At 38.8% G+C, this 20,877-nt stretch overlaps 1 protein-coding gene and 1 long non-coding RNA gene across 4 annotated transcripts in view; one reads left to right on the top strand and one right to left on the bottom strand.

Moving 5' to 3' along the window:
• The window catches only part of BEND5 (BEN domain containing 5), a 963,465-nt gene extending 951,286 nt beyond the window's left edge, over positions 1-12,179 (bottom strand). For all 3 annotated transcript variants that reach the window (XM_087732924.1, XM_087732922.1, XM_087732923.1), the window contains exons 1-2: positions 12,162-12,179; positions 11,395-11,507 (exon numbers count right to left, since the gene is read on the bottom strand). In XM_087732924.1, coding sequence (XP_087589050.1) covers positions 11,395-11,479 — 85 coding nt within the window. In that variant the 5' untranslated portion in view covers positions 11,480-11,507; positions 12,162-12,179. The remainder of the gene's footprint in view (positions 1-11,394; positions 11,508-12,161) is intronic.
• A 354-nt stretch (positions 12,180-12,533) lies between these two features.
• On the top strand, positions 12,534-17,421 carry LOC148052102 (uncharacterized). The gene is made up of 3 exons (XR_015699141.1): positions 12,534-12,805; positions 13,111-13,180; positions 16,610-17,421. It is a non-coding gene; the product is annotated as an uncharacterized LOC148052102 (long non-coding RNA).
• Positions 17,422-20,877: the final 3,456 nt, after the last annotated feature.

The raw sequence follows: 20,877 nt of genomic DNA, 5'->3' as shown, positions 1-20,877 counted from the left end.
AAAATCTAGTGAAGAACATGGAACTGAAGACAACATCTGGCAAATACTGCTCTGAACAATGATTCCTCACTCCCAGTGGCTGGCATTGTCTTATGAGTTTACAGGAAAAGAAAATAAGTCAACTTGTATAATATTTGTTTCCTATCTTTAACCTAAAAGCATAACTTCAAGCTTTACTTCAAGAATATTTATTTATTACCTCAATGTGGCCTATCTGCAAGGACATACCTTCCTGTCAGAGGCAAATGGCCATGGAATTTTTTGTATCACTTTAGTGAAACCCAAAAAGTCCAAGAAGGTCTGAACGGTTTTTCCTCATGAAAATAAAAAAGCAATCAATGCTTTGAACTCAGTAAGCAAGAAAAAAAATAATATCCATTACTCTTTTTACTGTACTTATAATCTCTAACCTATCCACTAAAACGCTCATCACCAGAAATGAAAAAAAAAAAAGAAAAAAAAATAGAAATACCAAATATGTTAATTGAAAATATGTTTACTTAAAAACATTGTAAGAATCAGTGAATTTCATCTGATATACAGATTTATTCTTCAACAAGTACTTGGCACCTTGATAATATCAAAGATATCACATGATGTAACCGTTGCTATAGTAGCAATACTTCTTTAAACAAAAAACAGATCAAACAAAAGCATAAAGCATAAAAATTGTAAACAAAAATGCAATGCATCACATACATCCCCAACTAGCAGAGAAAAGAGTAAATAATAGCTACCGAGCTCAGCTAGTCCTCAGAGTTGCATCTGCAAAAAGTAATTGTATCAGCAAGTCTGTTCTTCCTGGGAGATAAGAGATGGCTTGGAGAATTAGGTCTGCATATGAGTAATAGGAGACGCTGAAACACCAGTTGAAGAGTGCATAGGAATTCAAGTTCTAGGTCAGCAAAAGATTTTTTGGGGGTGCTCCTACCAAGCAAGAGGAAATTCTGTGTCTAGGGATTCTGAGGCAGGAAAAGAACTGAAGAGTTAAAGCAGATCCCTTGTGTGGTACTACAGAACTTCAATGGGTAAAACTTTCTTTCGTAGGATCCCATGTGTTTTTGAAACCTGTAAGCAACTGATTTCCCAAAGACAAGGAGCGCATGTGACCTGCAAAAAATATTGAGTCGAAACAGGCAGAGAATTGCAGGGTTTGGCATTGTAGTTGGTAGAAAATGCCAGATAAGGGCAAAAGCTCATGATACTACCCACAAAACTGGAAAAAGAGGCTCATGGTTGAAGTCACTCACTAGTATTCTCTGGTACTATTCTAAAATGCTACCAGTATTTCCCATGCCACCTAATCCTGAAACAAATCAGCTTTTATACACCTAGTTTTGTATTATATGTGGGGGAGGATGGAGGAAAGTGGAAGGAAAGGTTCATGGATATATGCTATGTATATATCCATATATACATATGGATGCTAGGTATATATCCATATTTCAACAGCTGCCCAGGTATGAAGCATTGATTTAACAAAAGCAGGATACCTAGCTTAAACTTTCAGGTATATTAATGAGACATATGTATATACCAAGTATTTTCAAAATCCTTTCTTTGACAAGGTTTTTAAATGCAGAATGATTACCTGCAAAATGCTTACTAAAAGATATTTCTGAACAATCTCAAGAAATAGCACCAGCGAAAGGATATTGATTCAGTTAGTTACAGCTGGTGCAGATCAAACTTTAATTTCCATGTATAATGCTTCAGGTTTCATACAGAAGGTATGAAACAGACAGACTTAATCCATACTTACACTGATAAAGCAACAGAGATCTGGCCCAGAGACTACATTGACCATTTCCCTCCTATGCAGTAAAATCATATTTTATAGCAAAAACTGTTTTCAGTATACGAACATTACTTCCTCCATGGCTTTTTCTTTTCTTTATCTGCACTGTATATTCTAGAATAGATACGGTTTTTCTGATTTAAGAGCACAAGATGTGATTAACCAACAGTCAGATTATGATATCCTAACCAGGAGTGAGCACTATGAGAATCAGGTGGTCTTTATCCTACAAGAACAGCATAATTAAAATTGGTTTAATGACAGCATAACTGAAAGAAGTCATGACAAAATAAATTTCTAAATTAAAAATAACTCACATTAAGGCAGGCTAAATGCAACTAAAACATCCAATACATAGCAACCAATGCAATGACCCTGACTCATGACTATGTAGCCTTCAATGACTAATAAAGTTGAAATCTCTGTAAGTTAACAACTTTGTGTGTCTCTCTGCTTTAGGACCAACTGATTCTCAGCTGGAAAACTGAAAAAGACTCAATAGGTAATAATTATTCCTGATATAACAGAGAAGTAGGTTTATTTCAGCTTCCTCAAAAGGCCAAGGGTTTATTTATTTCAATTGTCCTAGGTTTCATACTTCTCAGTCCTGACTATCACGTTCAAAATGCTTGCCCACAAAAAGCATCTCCCAAAAGTACTAAGTATGAAGTACTATGGAAGTCTTTCAAGAGTATTGGCAACATCAAGTAAGAGACTTATAAATAGTGATTTTTCTGTTTATGAAAATTACCTTTCATGTCAAATTCCTAGCAGTTTTAATGTCTTAATATGTTTGCTGATTGAACAGGGGCTTTCCAGACCTGTATTTAAAGAGATGTCTACGCCATATTTTGGAAGACATGAGCTTATTTGCTGTGATCCCAGCAAGGCCAAAGGAAGCCAGCTATAGCTGTGATGCCACACCTGAGCAGATAAGCTATATCATGGATATTATTTCAGGTTCAGCACTGAGGTAATACAGCTGTGCCTTCTAATTTGGATCAGGCTTTTAGCTCATTCTCAGGTATTCTCCAAAAGCAATCAGTCTGGTGAGCCTCAACGCAGGCCAGCTGTGGTGCTACACCATACCCACTGTTCAGAGGTATTTTGATTTTTTGATATCTGAAGTGTGACTATTGTAAATTTGTTGTGGATACACCTATACAAAGAAAAAGATGTATTTGATTATCACTGAGTAAGTCTAGCATTCAGGAGACTTGAATTCAATTCCTGACTCAACCACTAACATCTTTATGCTAGTAATGAATCCTTATCCCTGGGAAACTAGGCTTTCCACAAGGGCTCCACAGAGCACAGAATCCTGTGGGGAAACACAGCAGCAGTTTTGCATAGCACTATCTTTCTCTTCGAGACCCTGTACTTCACAAATGATTGGAAGAGAAGTACTTGCACACCGCTACAGCTGCTTGGGTTATTGTTATGAGTGTGATAAGTGAAAACTGGGCAATGTAAGTTCACTGACAATTTCCATACTGTGTATTATGCACCATAATTCATGCATCCTTCTTTGGGTTGAATTTCTATTTTTCCTTGGCTCCTGAGTATGTGTAATTTAAAGATATAGGTTTACCCTTACTTCCTATTTACTTTTTGTTTAGAAGTAAGCATGTCTTCTGTCAGTCAATTTAAGTCAACAGCAGTTTCAGACAGCTAATTTCTTCACTTTGGAGTTAAAATCTTCTTGACTACTACATATTGAAAATAATTTGGGGATTTTAGTACTATTTCTGGAATAATTTGTTCCCCGAGGTTGCTGAAATCAGTTACACTATTAATTACTGCCATAATTACAATTACTCATTGAAACAACTCCTTTAACTTCTTGGTTGAGAATAGCATCTTTCCCCCTACTTTCCGAAACAGTCCATTCCAAAAAGGAATATTTTAAGCCACTGAGAATTTCTTCCACCCAAGCATTGCCCACTCACATTGCTGAATTTACTCTTTAGTTAAGAAACACTTTAACATAACCTAGTATTTCATGTCAAATAATTAGATCATTGCAGTGTTTTATTTTATTCACAAAATATAAGTACTGTACAGCAAAAGATTTGAACATTGTTTCAGAATTCCTGTTTTCTAACATAAAAATGTCAGCAAAGCAAACTTGATCTATTAACTCTCTTGCATCAGCAACATAACAACAGGAATTTAACTACAGAGAACACTACTAATACACCATGTTCAGCAGTTTTTTAACTAAGCAAATGTTAAGTTGATACAATATTTATAGGAATATGAAATGCATACAAAGTATTTCAAATATTCAGACCACAAGCCAAACTTCTACCTACAAGAAGGCTTACATACAGAAAGCTCTGAGATCAAATTACTGATTATTTTTACTGCTTAGAAATAAAATAACCTGCAGATATACTGGTATTCTGTGTAGTTACAAAAACATCTGTTATTCTGCAGTACTACAGACCTCAGGTATAGGTAAACAGTACAGAGGCAAGTTTATCTCACAATCCTATTTTACATGGACAGTTCCCCTGAAATAATGCCGCTGCCTTTGGATTTGTATAGGTTACTTGAGGAATTTTTCATTAATCAAGTGCATCGTGCTATCTCATCTGCATTATATATGCATGAAAACATGATAGTCACTTGATAGGTGTTACCCAGCTCTAAAGTTTACTGTAATCGTACAGCAATTTTGCTGCTTATTGCAAATGAAAACACATCAGTAGACCTGTAATGAATCCAGCTGGGCTTTCTTTGGAATGGATTCCTACTGCTCTGCTCTGGTGATTCACGGGAACTGACGTTCCACTTGCTTTTGCAGTGACTGAAATTCAACACATTTTTCAAGGTGGTTATGAAACAATATGTAAAAGCAAAATCTTACCAGTTTTCACTCATGATTGTGAGATCCACTGCTAAGTAAATAGCTCTATCAATTAGCACATAAATGAAATACAATTAGATAGATCATTTATTTAATAATAATAATTTAAGACAACTATTTCTTCTCCCGCCCTCTTTTCTATGCTTGATTTTTGCCACAATGAATCTACAAAATCAGCCAGTTAACCATACTGAAAGAACAGGGACACGTACATATATTAGAAAACATATGTATCAGACTGTATAGGTTCTAGTCTCTAACTTATCCTAAAAGAGAATATCCTGAATAGATATCCTAAATAATATCCTAAAATAGAACCAATCATGAAAACACTTTACTATACACATATATACATCAAACTCAATGCCAAACATTTGCAGGATCAGGGCCCTAGATTTAATACTAAAGTCCACATCTCTGAATTTGCATAGCCTGTGACAAAATGAAATTGAAGTAATTATTATTATTTTGGTAGAGCAGTTTTCCAAACCATTGCGACATATAAATAGTGAAATTACTTCCAAAAAAGTATTTAAAAATCTAAGGTTAAAAAATATATCACTTCTTAAATTACAGGCTTGGCCTCAGTGGCAATGTCAAGAAAATGATGAGCTGTGGAGACAATATGACAGGGAAGCTGGGATATGGGACACATAGGTGTGTACCCATAACCAACTCTTGATTACTTGTAAGTTGGTTTACCTCTATTGTAGATTAATTGCAAACACAGCTTGAGCCTCGAAGAACTTTTTATCTCAGGTACAATGCAATCTAAACATCGCAATTCTGCATCAAGGCTCTGCATACCAACTACTTTTGGGGATTACTTGAGAAATCTGAGCTGGTTTCTATAGAATCACTTAGTTCTGGAAAAGGGCAGCACAATCAATCCTCCAGAAACAAGAGTGATGTAGCACGATACATACGCTTAGGTGCGTCTGCATCCAGCAGCACCACTGCTGAGCAGAGGCAGCACTGCTGGATCTGAGTGATGTTAGCAAGAAGTATCTGTGCCAAACTCCTCTTCGCATCCTGTAGCACCTCATTTATCTGGGAGTTAGTGCTTTCTGTTATCAGGGTATCCTAGTTCTTTATTAAAAAAAAAAAAAAAAAAAAGATGAATATACAGTCATTTCACTCTATTGCTTTTGCCCCTAAACAGGTGTTGCTGAGGAAAGAGGAACAGGAGGAGGGAAAATCTCTGAGTGTAGACAAGTTGTCCATTTCTTCTGTGAAAGGTAACAGCTACTGTTATTAGGTGTCCCATTTGGAAAGCAGGCTTGCACTGCCGATCTAAGTTTCCCAGTCTTGTTACTGGCCCCATGTGGAGATCAAGCCAGTTACATTTTAAGATCAAGCCAGTTACCTTTTAACACAGGAAGCAGACTTTAAAAACTATTTTAATGAGTATTGTATCTATAAAGCTCAACTTCAAAAAATAGAAATGCTATGTAGGCCATATAAATGCATTCTGAGGTTGATTTGGTTTTTTGCATGAGACTTCTGTCTACTAAATACAGTGACAGCAACACTAAAAGAAACTTGCAGAAACTTCTGTTTTACAAATTTCAGTATATAACCTATTAAAATTCTCAATATGTCTCATTTCACTTTTTACAAATTCAAAAACCTCCTCTCACAAGCACTAATAATTAATAGGGTGCTTTGAACTTCACTGAAAGAAAAAACGTCGGGAGGCTTGAGGTAAGTAACTTTCAAAAGCTTTGATTATTTGTCAAAGAAAAAACTGTTTGAAATACGGCTAGGAAATGGTAAACCATTAAGAAGTGGCAACTGGAATACCCAACATATTCCTGTTTCTTTCTTTTTCTGAAATTATATCTTCTGGCTGTATAAAGCCTTCATTAGTATTTCTCAGGTCTCCTTATATGGCAAATTATGTAATAGAAATATGATCAAAGCTATAAGTACCAAAAATATATTAGCAGCTCTTCTTCAGTGAATTCTTCTAGTGGGGATTGTTTCCACTAGATAACTGAAGAAGCTGGAAATTAGTTGAATATCAGTCTACTGGCAACAGAGTATAATGATTATTATAATATTTTTCTGTAGTGACTATAATTAATTTCTATATATCACTTCAATGAATATTTCAACTTAAGCAGTAAAAACTGAAGTAGTTAACGGTCTTACAGAGTGCTTCAAATTTACTAACAAACCTTTCTCCAGTATCCCCTGGACTTTGAATTGTTTAAGCTAAAATGTACCAATGCTATCAGTAAGTTCTGGCAAATGTGTTTGTTGAACAAAACACATTTTAGATTTGTTTACAAATATATCCTGAAGCATTTTATAAACAACTGTAAATAGCTCTTTATGGTGTGTGAACATCTGCAAGTCTGGGCCCAGTAGCCTTACAGTTTTCCACTGACTTTTGAAATCTCTTCGTGTTGACAGGAGGATACAGTGGGCAGATCCCTTTCAGCATGAAGACTGCAATGTCTTTTTCCAAACACTGGAATTCAGCTATGTTTACAGGCCAGTAGTGCATATTAGGAAATAAGCTATATTGTTTATATATACTTGAAAATTCAGAAATAATTTAAGAAAGGACAATTCAGTTGAAGAAATTAAATTTGCCTGGAAGACCAGCAGCACCACTGACGTACAGTGTTATTTTAAAGACCAAGATTAAATAATATTGTTAATTAGTTGATTTCTCCTATTTTAGATTTCCTCATGATAAAGCTGGTGAATGAGAAGTTCCAGTTATCAAAAAGGCCTATATTTAAAGACAAATAAATTAGGTTGTCTTATATAGTTCGGCTTTTTATTTAATAATTAAGGCCACCTAAAAGAAAGCAATATGTTCCTGATACTAGAATGTATCATACTATATGTGATTAAATATTTTTAAAATTGCTATTCTTTTTTGAAAGAATAATCAAAAGCTATCTTTCAAAATAGTCCAGCTCAGCACTATCATATTGAAATCAATTAGAAAACACTGCAGAATTTACACAGCTATTCTATTGGGCCCTCCACATGAAGATCTCAGAAATAATGATCTCAACACTAAGTATTTTAGAAATGTTAATTACTACCACAACTTTGAGTGGGGGTTCAGCATTCAGCAGTTGTTTGAAGCTCTCCTCCCTGAAGCCAGGTCAGCCTGGCTGTGAAATGCTTTCAAAAATTATAACCATTCTTAATATGAAATGTGACTTAACATCGCTCTGCAAGGTATCTATCATGACATGTAAATAAACATGAAAAACAACACATTCAGCTGGGAAATCTGTTTGTTCTGATAACAAGGATCTTTGGTCTAAAGACATATATTTATATCCTGTCCAGTACTGTGAGTAAATGCCTTTTTTTGCTTTCACTATGATTTCAGTGACGATGACTCAATGAAATATCAGAAATACTAATATCCACAAAATGACTAGCAACTGTGGAATAACACATATTAGAACTGTCAATCCAGGCTAATATTCAGCTGCCTCAGATAGAAAACTATTACAGAACTCAGAGATAACCTGCACCTTTTGATCATTCAGGCCTCTAGGAGCAAGTCTTCTGAAGGTAATATAGATGCCTAGAAGAATAAGAGTAACCTGGGGAGAATGAGATATCTAGTGAAATTTTAGCTGGATCTATGTCTGAAAAGTTAAATACTTCCATCTGATTCACGTGTCAAAAAATTAGCAAATACAGGCATTCTGTACTCACTTTGACCTACTGATAAACCTTCCTTAGAGAAGTTAATAAGGTCCTCTTCGCTACAGAATTGGAAAAATAACATTGATCAGTTTTTGAAGAAACTTAACTAAACTGGCCATCTTGCTATATTCTGTATCTTCCAAAGTTTTCAGACATCACGGTCATCTGAGCAGAACAAGTGGAAGTCAAACCAAGAAGCTTCTGAAAGTAAATAACTAGTCTTAATCACTTTCATTCTCCTGCAGACTTCATTTGTAAAGATTTAAGTAGCTTTTAATTTGGATTCCCAGCTTGAGACATGAAGGCTTCAGCCTAGAAACCCAAACAGGGAAGCATACAAACTTACAGTTTATTGCAGAAAGCTGATTTGAGCAGTTCCAAGAAACCAGCTAGGACTAAGGAGCCAATTGCAATGGGAAAATGATTGATTAATCCAGGGTAAGGTGAGTTGATTTGCAGCTCTCTAACCAAACATCAGAACACAGAAACTATTTTAATGGATTAGACCAGATATCTGCCTAGTCCAGAGAGAATAGCACCAGAATATGAACTCTGCAACAGACAGATGTGAGATAATCTGCCTTCCATATTAAGTCTCAATCTCATTTGAAACACACAGATTGGCTTAAACCATGATATAGAAAATAATGCCTAGTGTAACAGTATAATAAAAGCTGATGGTAGTCCCTCGTCTTAAGTACTTTGTGCAATTCCCAATTTGTGTGTCCCAATCCCCCTCCCCAATAAAATAAAAGTTTAAAAATTTGCAAAAACTACTACAGAAACAAAAATCTTCTACAAAAATCTTCTACAAAAAGGAATTGAAATATTAAAAGATTTGTATATACAAAAACAATAAGTATAATTACCAGTGTAAGAAAGATTAACAGATTTACTTTCCTACAACAGAAGAATAAGGAGATACTAATAAAACTGAAATGAAAAATTCTTACATTATAAAAAGGTATGTTTTCCATAAAGTATAATTAATATACAAAACATTTTGACACAGTATATTTTCAAAGCCAGGAGTTTAGAGGGGTTGTAAGCATCTTAGATGCATATCATTCAGTATCAGATATTTAGGAAGAAACTTAATTTTTAGAACCACCTTTCTGTAAGTGTACATTATATTTTTTCTGACATCTTTTCCTGACACTGACTCTTGTCAAACACAGGTTACTGAACTAAACCAGTAAAGAATGGTCCATAACAGTAAATTCTGTTGCTATAAAGCATGGATAAGTTACTTCTAATTTCTCTGTAATTCAGTTTTCTCATTTGAAAATTACAAATAACAATCAATATTTCAAGATGGGAAGATAAGACTTAGTTATTACTTGTGTTTTCTGATCCAGGAATAAAAATATGATGTTGCTGTAAAAACAAAGCAGCAAGTATAATATAGTCATACTGGCTAAATCGATTTATATGGTTTGAACTATGTTCAGTCCTGTAATGGCTTTATTCTCCTTGCATCCATACATAAAAACTTAAATTTGTGCAAAATGCAGGTTCCAGAGCTAGATTCCTGTATCTCCGAAAGTGTGGTCCAGATCTGACATATCATGAAGACATACTAAGCAGTCAGAATGCACCAAGAACAAGAATGTTTTCCAGTTATGTTACATGCACATCAACAGTGTCAGGTCACCCGGCACTATGGGGACAAACAGGTTCTTTTAGGGATCTGCCAAGGATCCCTAAAAGACCCTGTCTGTCCTCTTAGCGTCAGGTGAGAGTCAGAAACCAAAGTTTAGGGGGAAAAAGGCAAAAAAAAAACAAACCACCCCACCTTATTTTTTCCACAGCCTACTTTCCATGCCCTTTCTTAAAAATGGGCCAAGATCACAAGTTTGCTTCCCAAGCCCCACTGATCTCTGAAAGTTTTGGGTCTTTTTCCTAACTTTGTGGTTCTTTGCATTTTTAATTCCTCATCTGGTTTCTCCAAAAAAGAAGGACCCGCAAACAAAGATTTGCAAAATGGCCAGACAGGCATTGCAAAACTTAAGCGGACTTGTATCAGGAACATGCAACAAAACATGATCTCAGCACAAGCTGAAACACAACATTTATGAGAAAACCAATGATTAGCCAGCTGCAATGGCTAGATGTGGAAAAAGTTCTGGACAAAGTTAAAAATAAAAAGCAAATACTGTAAGGCTGCAGATTTAAATAATATAGCAGAGAACACAATATAAGAGTAAATTTACGCGCTTATCTGGAAATAGTAGGAAAGTTACATTATATGCTAAAGAAAGTTACTGACAATGGCACAGGCACAGGCAGACAAAGTAGGTAGGAAAGCTGACAAAGTCAAACATCCACTGGAGATTTGTTTCCTGTTTCACAGCGCAGTCAGAGCTGATCAGCTATGTTGAGTAGTGTTGCAAAACACAGTGGATTAAAATAATCACTTGCCTCATGGACAAGTTTAATGTACAATAAATTTTACAGTGTGGTTTCAGGGGTTCATAAACAGCACAGCTGAACACAGAGAATTCAAGAACCTTATGGCCAATCCATTTAGATGTAGCCTTTGTAGTATTGTTTCCCAGAGCACAACAGCATTTCACATATTTATCACTTTTTTTTTTACTTTAAGTGGCCAAAAAATCCAAAATCAGTTCTATGGATAATGCCTCTTCATTTCGAGCCACTTCTGAGGCTGAAAAGCATAGGCACAGCAGCTAACACAGCAGACTAAGAAAATGAACTTTTGGTCCAGGAACCCAGATAATTTATGTATGATGCTGTGGGATATTAAATATTCAGAAAAACTGTCATTATCTTTGTTTCATCCTCTAAATGTTAATATCTCTAATTTTCATAACTTATTTTGGGGGCTTTTGTTTTCATGTGGGTTGGAAAAGACCTTAACTGTGTTTTGTTACAATAGCAAAGACCCCTGTACCTAGAGAATCCTTATCATTCATGAGGAAACACAAAACTTTAGTTTCACCGACAGACTTATCTTCACATACACAGTTAGAGCCATTGTTAATACATCCTGAATAGGAAGAACAACATTTCGCACCTTCCTTAAAGAGACCCTCACAGAATAACATATGTGAGATGTAAGGTGTACGGCATGCCGCCCTTCTGCAGCCTCCAGGTACCATACACCTCCCGGGACAGGTCAAGCAGCACCTGCAGGTCAACCACCAAACTATCAGCCTTGTGGTTGCAAGTTTCAATTCCAACCCCATGTCTTCACATGTTATTTTTTCATTTTAAATAAAGCAGGTCGTGGTTTCTTGTGTGAGGGGAACTCCTGTGCACCACCGTTTTGCTCTACTGTTCACCACCACCACCTTTGCCCCTTGCGTGGGGAGGACGGTGCACAGTGCAGGCTACCCCACTATCAGCTTCTCCCGCTGCACAACCTGGACTCTCCCCCACATGTTGTTTGCTGGGTGAGCAGGGCTCTTGCCCTCTCACCTTCCTCCCCACAACGGGACAATCCCCCCTCAGACAGGGCTGGAGTGCCTGTGGGCTCTTCCCCCTCTCCCTGCCGGAAGGGGCACTCCCCACGACCACCTCTCCCCCGGGAAGATGCTCCTCATCCCCCAAGGGAAGGTGCATTGCCCTCCTCCACAGCTCCCTGGGCAGGGGCCTCTGCCCCGGCCCCTTCTCCACCTCAGTGCCCTGGGCCAGGAGGCGCTTCCCTCCCTTTCCCCTGGGAGAAGGGCTCCGTCTCCTGCACTCAGCTGCGAGGCAGGCCCCCTCTACTGCGAGAAGCCCCTGGAGAAGGGGGGCTCTTCCCCTCTCCCCCCCGCCCAGGCGACTGCGGCTGGCACTGACCCGTCTCTGCCGTCCTGCTCCTCTCCGCCATATTTGTTGTCATCCCCCCCACCCCCCCCCCCACGGAGCGAGACGCTGCCCGAGCGTCGCCATGGCAACACACGTCACCGCCAGGGGAGTCCCGCGCCCCCCCGCCCCGCCCGCGGGCCGCCATAGCAGCGCGGGGAGCGGGGGCGGCGGCAGCGCCGCGCTGACGGACGGTGCCCGGGGAAAACCTTCCCGGCGCCCCGAGGAGCCCGGCCGGGCCCGGGACGGGGCGGGGAGCGCAGAGTGCCTGCTCCCGTCGTCGCCCAGGCCGGCGACCGTCCCGGTGGTGGCGGGTGGGGCGGCCGTGCGTGAGGGGAGCCGGCGCTGCGTGAGGGGCGGGAACGGCCGTGCGTGAGGAGAGACCCGCCGGCCGCCTGCCCCTCGGCGCCTGTCGCTGCTGGTGTTTGCAGGCACTGCTCGCCTAGGGAAGGAAGGGCTTGTTATCTTCTCCCTGGTGATTGCCTCTACCTCGGCAATTACAGTAACAGCGCCCCGGAGGAGGCGGGCAGTAGCCGGGAACCTGAGCCCCCACCTGGGCCTCGCTCCCCGCCGGCGGGGAGTCAGGTCTGGCGCTGTGGTAGTCCCAGGGCTCCGACGAGGAGAGGCTCGTTATGGAGGTGAATGTCCCCCTCCACCCAGATCAGGGAGCAGTTACAGCCTTGCAGCCCGGAGGGAAGCGGTGGGCAGAGGGGCCTGTTTGGGTTAGGGGTCTCTCTCGCCCCAGTGGGGAAGGGAGTGCGTCCCTCTTGCTCTGGTTTCCAGCCTGATGCACTGAGGTGGAGCACAGGCATTACGAGAAGGCACCCTTTGAGCAGAGATGGCAAATTCATGTGTGTGATTACCCCACCCTGTCCCAAAACTCAGCAGGTGAGTCTGATCGTGTGGCAGTTATGTCAACTTTTATTTTTTTTAATTTCTTAAGGCAGCCCAGTGGGGAGCTTCATTATGTGTGTGAGTGTTGCCCGTCTGTCTCCTTCTCCTAGACCTAGCAGGTGAGCCTGACCATATGGCAAATATAGTGATGCTTCCTGGGGATGGGAGGGTTTCTGTGTGAGTGTGTTAGCAGGCCCACTGGGTGACACTCACCATGTGGCAAATACAGCAATCAAGTCTTTGGTGCAAAGGGGCTAATTATGTGTGTGTTTCCCAAGAGACCCAGCAGGTTGGGTCTGATCATGCGTGTCTCACTAATGCAAGGCTGAGACGGAAGCTTCATTGTACATCCTCAACGCAGATGAACTCCAAGCTCTCAGAAGCGAGGCCGGCGATGGGACAAGCACAGTGTTACAAGCGCAAGCATCAAGGCCTAGAATCATATATATTTGCATACATGGACACACAGGGGTGAATATACCCCAAACTGGCTAGCTGTTAACATGCATGCAATGCTAAGCAATGGAAACTGGCAGGACTGTTTATGGCAATGTACACACTTAGGTGTTTGCTTCCTTATAGTTAGTAAATTAATGTAACCAATTCCTAGTGACCAATGACTAGTCAGTGAAACACTCCAAGCTTAAAAATCAAGGCGGGTAGAATTGTATCTTCCTACATCTAAAGTTCTCTTCTTTAAACATCCCTTTACATCTTTGTCTTCCTATCTGGTATGTGCCTTTTCTGCTCCAGTTCAACGCCTCTTAACAAGACTCACATGGATAATACCTGCAGGTTCTACACGCTTAGATTTTTCTGTAGGGTCAGTTGCTTCCTTTCTCCCTGACTTTTGCGGCCTTGTTCATTCTTCTTTCAGTCCGTAGTTCTCTGGTTATTTTTGCAGCACCTATTTTTGTGGTTTCTCTTCCTTTGCTGTTTCCTTTCATTTTCAGTGGCATTTAGGCCTCTTTCCTTCATCTACTTCTCTTCACTCTCGGTATCTTACTTTAGTATTATATAAGCTAATTTAATATTTCTTTAGCCACATTCCTGTGCCAATGACTCAATGAAATACCTGTGTGAAGTGGTGTAACAAGGGGGCTTTGTGATGGAGTTAGAAGATACACCCTTGCACAGAAGAATATTGGAGTGTGGATACTGTTCTTTGCTCAGCGAGGGCCATCTAGATCCAAGCTCTGGAAAATATTTTGTAACTTTTCCCTCTGCAGTCTTCATAAACTATAAGGGGTCACTAGCACACTACAAAGGCTGATTTGTCTCACTGCTGACAGTGAACTACAGTAAGTACACACACCCACACACATATATCCTCACCCTTATACTCTTTCTCCAGGCTAGCAGATCACCCAGGCCCTGTGCTCTTCCTTGTTTGTTGCTGGGCAAATGATCCTGGGACATCCCTTTTCAAAATATGCCACATGTACTCTGATCTTTTTCTTCTGTCCATTCAGCTTTCATGGCTGATTGTTTATATTAAATGTTCCTGCACATCCATTGAGAAGCATTGTCAGCACCAATTCAGGCTTAACATAGACAAAACCAGTCTCTCCTGGAATCTCTCCATGTATGTGCATTACAGTACCTCCTACCCGTCTGTCACAAAAAACTAACCTGATTGTTTCTTTTCCTCTTTACTTGTCTAGTCTGTTATCAAGTCTGGCTTTCTCTTCTTTCTCTTTCTTTATGAAAAGGTGACCATATCTGTATCAGTAGCTAGGACACTTTTTTGCTTCTGGTCATTCTTTATCCTGCTACAGCCCCTTTCTTTTAGGTTCCCTGATAGCCATGTCCCATCCCATCCCTCCTTCAAATAATTTATATTTCTTACCTCTTCATTCCTTCATTCCTTTATCTAAACTTTCTTTTTTTTTTTTTTTTTTTTTTTTTAGGTCTTAGACAGTTCTGTCCAAGTCTGCAGCTCTAGTCTGGTTTCTTATCATGTCCCCCACGTCCCCTTATTCCCTTTGTTCTACTTGCTATTCCAGCTTTAGTGTCCCCTCATCCATATTTCATTCCTATCTATTAATACTCATATAGCATTTTTCATCTGTAAATTTCTAAGAATTAAGTGCCTGTGGAGAAACCTTCCATATCAGTTCTTCAGATGACCTCTTTATTCACATTTCTCTGAGAGACTCACTTCTATGGTGACCACAAATACTAATCCAAAGGCGTTTTGCATTTAACCGCCATTCTATTAACTCAACTCAAATACCTGCAAGAAGGTCTATTGAAATCCAAGACATCTGGGGGAAAGCAGTTTTTCCAGTCAAATTAGCTCTTCTGAGTTAACACACTTGAAAAACCTAGGAATGCCACACTCATTTTTTTAGTCTGAGTTTAATGCTATGTTATAGTCACCTCACCAAGCTGAAATGGTGTTAAATATAGATGATATGCAGTCTTTCCAAAAACAGTAAGATAATTTGACAAGAGAGAACTGGAAAGTTCATATAGAAAGTTCTTTTGAAAATAGAAAGATAACTGAATCGTGTATCTTGAAGAATAAGGGCTGAAGAATGAGGGAAACAGTATTCAGGAAAAGCAGTTCCTTATTTTTATTTATGCATTTTTAGAGCACCTGAAAATATGTTAGGGTGTTCGTTAGTACAAAGACATCTTTGGTCCCTGCCCTTCCAAAGCTAATAATCTAATTTTGGACATCACAAAACAACAAAGAATAATGGAACACCGTTGCAAAACACCGCTGCCCTGGTTATCTTCATAATCACTGCTTCAGCCATATTCTTTATTTCAGTGTATCCCCCCCTCCTTCAGCACCTTAGCAAGCAAAAGCTACTTCACTTTTGTGGCTCTTTACAGCTTATTCCCACCCTATTGTCTTTTAATATCCTATAGAGAAATCAACGTCTTCCCCCCACACATTTCATTCAGTAATAACTCTCTACTTGTTACATTTTCAAACCAGCACCTTCATGCTTTCCCTCACTGCTGCTTCTCACTCCCACTCACCTAATTTTCCTCCTTCAAATCCCTCCCTAAAAATCTCCTATGCTGTGATATCTACTGAAGGAATGATAATGAATAGTCAGCTGTGTGCCAAGATTACTGTCTATCATGGGGACTTGTGTCGTCTTACTCTGATCTGTCTCTTGCATCCACTTCTTGTGTTGGACTGAAAGTGACTTGAAGCAGGCCCCCTCTTTTTGCTGTGCTAGTTATGGGTTCTGGAATGGACTCTTAAAATCCATTATATAAACAAATAAACATAAATTGAGGCAATGGAAATAAAAATGGAAATGCTGGCCAAAACCAGGAAGATTAGGCAATAATTCGGTTATTATTCATCAGCTTAGGTAAATTTACATAAAAATTAATGTGACTGACAACTCCCTTCATTGCAAATATTGAGAAAGACGTGATTTTTTCTAAATACAGATTTGTGCCATTTTTCTACTTATTTATAATCTATAAGGACTTGAGGAGTATATTTTACTTTTTTATCTGTGCTTTTATTTGAAACATTAGATATTCCATTTTTTTGTTTGTTTGTCTTTTGTCTGCAGCCCACAAGACTGTGTGGTGACTAAAGAACATGAGAAAGCATAATACCAGAAAAGCAAAGACTGAAAGGAAAAAAGATTTTGGATCTTTTTTTTTTTTTTTAACATGAGTATAATTCAAATATGTTGAAGACAGAATGATTTGCATTACACATTCAATACTTTCGATTCAACTAGAGGTGGCTGCTGTCAATACATATCTGTCGAAACCCCAAAGATCTTCCAAGAAAACCAATAAAAAACTAATTTTACAATCCTGATATTTTCAGTGTGTTTAAAAAATTGGCAAAACCCACCCTTTTTTATACATTACAAAAAAGCCAGTAAGGTGCATTATTAATTTTTCACAAATCATATTTAAGTGACTGTTACGGCTGGATGAGAATGAGAAGATAGACTATTAACACAAGTTTTGCATGTGTTTCACACACCACATATATGGTGTAGTATATGGTATGGTTCTTCAAAGTGGGGATTTAAAAATCCAGGTGTAATTGTGTAGAAAACATATAATTACTTTTTTTGTATCACTTTTCCTGTGTAGAATAAAGTGGTGCATGCATTCAAGTATATGTTCTATTGGTACTCCAACTTTAAGTACTGTCAGAGAAAAGGCCATGACAATGTTTCTGCTACAAACTGGCCAACAATGTTGGCTGTGCAAGCAGAGCAGGTACAATCCAAACTAAAAATAAAAAAGAAAATGAAAGAAAAAAAAGATAAAAAAGTCTGGTCGGAGTTTTTAGCCAGGATGTTATGGTCTGGTGGATTCAGACAGAAAATTAAATCTGATAAAGAAAAAAAGAGAGTCAAAATGAAAAACTAAAGCCTAGACTGAGGTAGCAAAACTGAAGTCAATTTTAAAACATGCATACATAGTGGGGGAATGGTATAATCTTATTATTGTAACCTTGATCCACTCTTTCTCTTCTTCCAGCATTTATTGCTCTCATTAGTTATGTAATATCTTAAAACAGATTGTAAATTTCTTGTGTCAGGACAGTATCTTTTATGTATTCTCAACATGCCTAGTATAACTTCAGACATTCAATACAAAAATAATATTACCTCTTGGATTTTTCTGCATTATTTCTAAGCATAGGAAAAATTAAAATGCAGCAAGTCTGGAAAGGTCAAACTGTGTCTCCCTTCATTCTGTGCATGACTTTAGAAATAATCAAAAAGTTACGCTGAGATAACTGATATGAAACCTGAGGCACCGTGATCACAAAACTTGGATCAATTTGTGCCCATGCAGGCAAAGCATCATCTCATTTCACTCCTGACAATATTTTTTTTAATTTTACATTTTATGGCTATTTTTAACTGTTTGTTCCTAGCAATCGTCCTCACGGATGCGCATCAATATTGTGTAATTACACAGAGAAACTGTCAGCCTGAAGGAACCCAATCTGTAAATTACAACCACACTGAGTAGGGAAGGTGAGCCATTTGTGCCTCCAGGATTTTGGATGCTACCTTGCTTTTCCACTCTTCCACAAGCACTTTTGAGATTGCAAAAGCAGGGGACTGCCAATGTGTAGTGCGTTCTCAGACACGGTTCCTTCCTCTTCCACTGTTCCTCTAAGCAGGGCAGAGCTTTTTTGAGGGCTTGGTTGCCAGTGTGCACTTACGCCCTGCATTTGCCTAGGAAAGGAAAGAAAGGTCAGTGCCAGCCACCTAGGTGCAGAATGGAAAAAGAAAGATTACCCAAGGACAGGATCAAATGCTTACTATTACAAAACTGGTATTTTAAAATTATTTTCAGGAAATAAGGAACCTTCATTTTTAAGTTCCCATCAGAAAGGTATACACATGTATACGATAAAAGTGCACTTTATCTGGGAAAGATGAAGGGCTATGTCAGTTCTCCTGGGATTTGAACGTGTGGATCAAGCCATTTTAGGAATTTCAAACCTAAAGTGTAATGCTAAGCGAGAATAACTATTCTGTGCCATTCAGGGGCAGGTAGAAGGGGCCCAAAGAACTCTCCTGCACTGGAACCTTGCAGTTTCCTGGAAGCTCTCAGTAGTGAAAGCACTTTCAAGTAGTTTCTAATCACGTAGCTGCTAAATAAGCTGTTACTTTGTGGATGTTTCCAAGGGCTCTACATGATCCTGATACAGACCTAGTGGCAGTGATTACTACACCTATGCTTAGAAACTGAAATACATGCTTGTGTGATGTTTTCATATATTTACTGAAAATTATTTAATATCTAAGTATTAGTTTTTCATGAATATTTCTGTTTTATTATGGACGTTTTCCAGACTCTGTCCTATGTTTATATATACGGAGACACTTTATGCATTGCATTTTAATATTCTATAAACTCTACAATTCTTCTCTACCTTTTAACCTTTTTTATCATCTACTCTGTTAAAATTCTTTTAATGTAGCTAGTAAACATCTGGAAAGATGAGAGAGGCAGAATCAGAACTTAATTTGGGATGAACTGAACAATTGGTTGCTGTCTTGAAACTGATTATTGGGCCCCCAACTGAAATTTAATTCTTTAGAGGAAAGGAGAGTTCATAATGGATTTAGGAACCATGTTAAGTTCCATACTTTTTAAATAAATCTGTGATTTGTTTTTAGTTAAAATTTCTCAAGGTTCCAGTGGCACAGAAAAAGGAGCAGCAAATCACTGAGAGACAATCACTACATGTAGCAGCTGGGAGAGAGGAGGTAAACTGAAATTGCAGGAATTTACTTTAGACTGCAATAAGCTTATGTTAGCTAACACATGGCAACTAATACACGATAAAATCCCAGTGCAGAAAGGCCATTTTTAGTTTTCACATTTGTTAGCAGATCATGGTAAACAGTTGGCTCACCCTAATATGCACTTGTCTTCCCTAGGATTTTTTTCACATGCTAAGTGGCAAAGAACCATCTTTTTCTCCAATCATATACAAGGCCTACGAGTGCTCAGATAGGAATGAAATAGATCTATGCCAATGTAAGCCACATGGACTAACAATGATCTTTTGTTTTCCTTTTAAAAGAATCCAAGCAATGAATCCAAAGGCAGCAGGTAGATTGCCTTTGGTAGTTAAGTTCATGTGTGGGCTTGAGTTCAGTGTACCAGATGGCTTAAGACTGTCAGCCATCAAGGTCCTAGTTCACCTTACGCCTTTTGTTTTTGCACTGTACTGGTGCAGGAACACTCTTGGCCTGCCAGTTACTCCGTCAGCCATGCAGTGCCACCAAAAGAAGTCCTTGTAGTGCAAAATACTATGGACACTGGCTTTTAATAATAGTACAATAAGGAAAACTCAAGCCCGTAGCAGCACTCCAAACAGCTTAGAAAAGGGGTAATAGCAAGTCAGAGCCATTCTCTGTGGAATCCAGGGTACAGAGTAAAGCAAAATGTGGGGCCTACCCAAGGCCAACCACCTTCCCCCAAGAGTACAGGAAATAGCACTGTTTGGCGAGTCTAGTCCTAAACACTGTCTGCTGTGGCAAAATAATGTGAACTCAGGTGAAAAAGGTCATTATGCCTCTAAGGACAACGTTGCAACTGATGATGGTTAGCAAGATGATCAGGGATTAGTGCCGCCCACGCAAACTCCAGCCTGACCATTTTCAGAGAGGCAAAGATCGGGCTTTAGCGTCATTAGAGAATCGTTACACCAAGACGACATTCATAGTAACAGTTTAAAATCACTATTTTATGTGTTTGAAGACATAAACCACACAGCATCTTTTCTTTAATTTCTCTGTATTTTGGCCAAGTAATACAAAATTCTAGGTATTCCTGAACAGTGCGATTACCAAAGTTGTTTCCCTTGTTATAACTAGCAATGCTGAGAAGTGGATGTTCAGTTAGACATAATCACACCCAATTATCTGTCCCCAACCTTGAATATAGAGTCTGTAGAAAAAAATTACTTGAACGTTTTAAAGTTTGCATCCATAACATCATCTTCTGCATTCTAGAGCTTCAGGGACCTTCACAGCATGCAAACTTTCTACCCCTCCCTGCAAGAGTTAGTGGTCCTATAGAAGAAAAAATATCCTTTAAATTAAGATCTTAAGGAAATGAACAGGTATATATGTATTTGATAAAAACTGCAGAAATCATTTAATGTAATTACTGCCTAATCCATCTTGAAATCAAGGACAATTTCAAAATTAAGACATTAATATGAAATTAGAATGACTTGAAGTTTGGATGAAGGAAGTACAGCGTAAAAAAAATGTAGTTACATACCATGTTTATCTTCTAAATGAAGATATTTGGTGAAGCACAGATGGGCTACTGTATC

The sequence above is a fragment of the Nipponia nippon genome, unplaced genomic scaffold, assembly GCF_047370975.1.
Source record: "Nipponia nippon isolate SJK-2023a ecotype South Korea unplaced genomic scaffold, ASM4737097v1 scaffold_5, whole genome shotgun sequence".
Lineage (NCBI taxonomy): Eukaryota > Metazoa > Chordata > Aves > Pelecaniformes > Threskiornithidae > Nipponia > Nipponia nippon.
The sequence above is the reverse complement of the archived record's forward strand: the minus strand, read 5'-3'. Positions and strand labels throughout refer to the sequence as shown.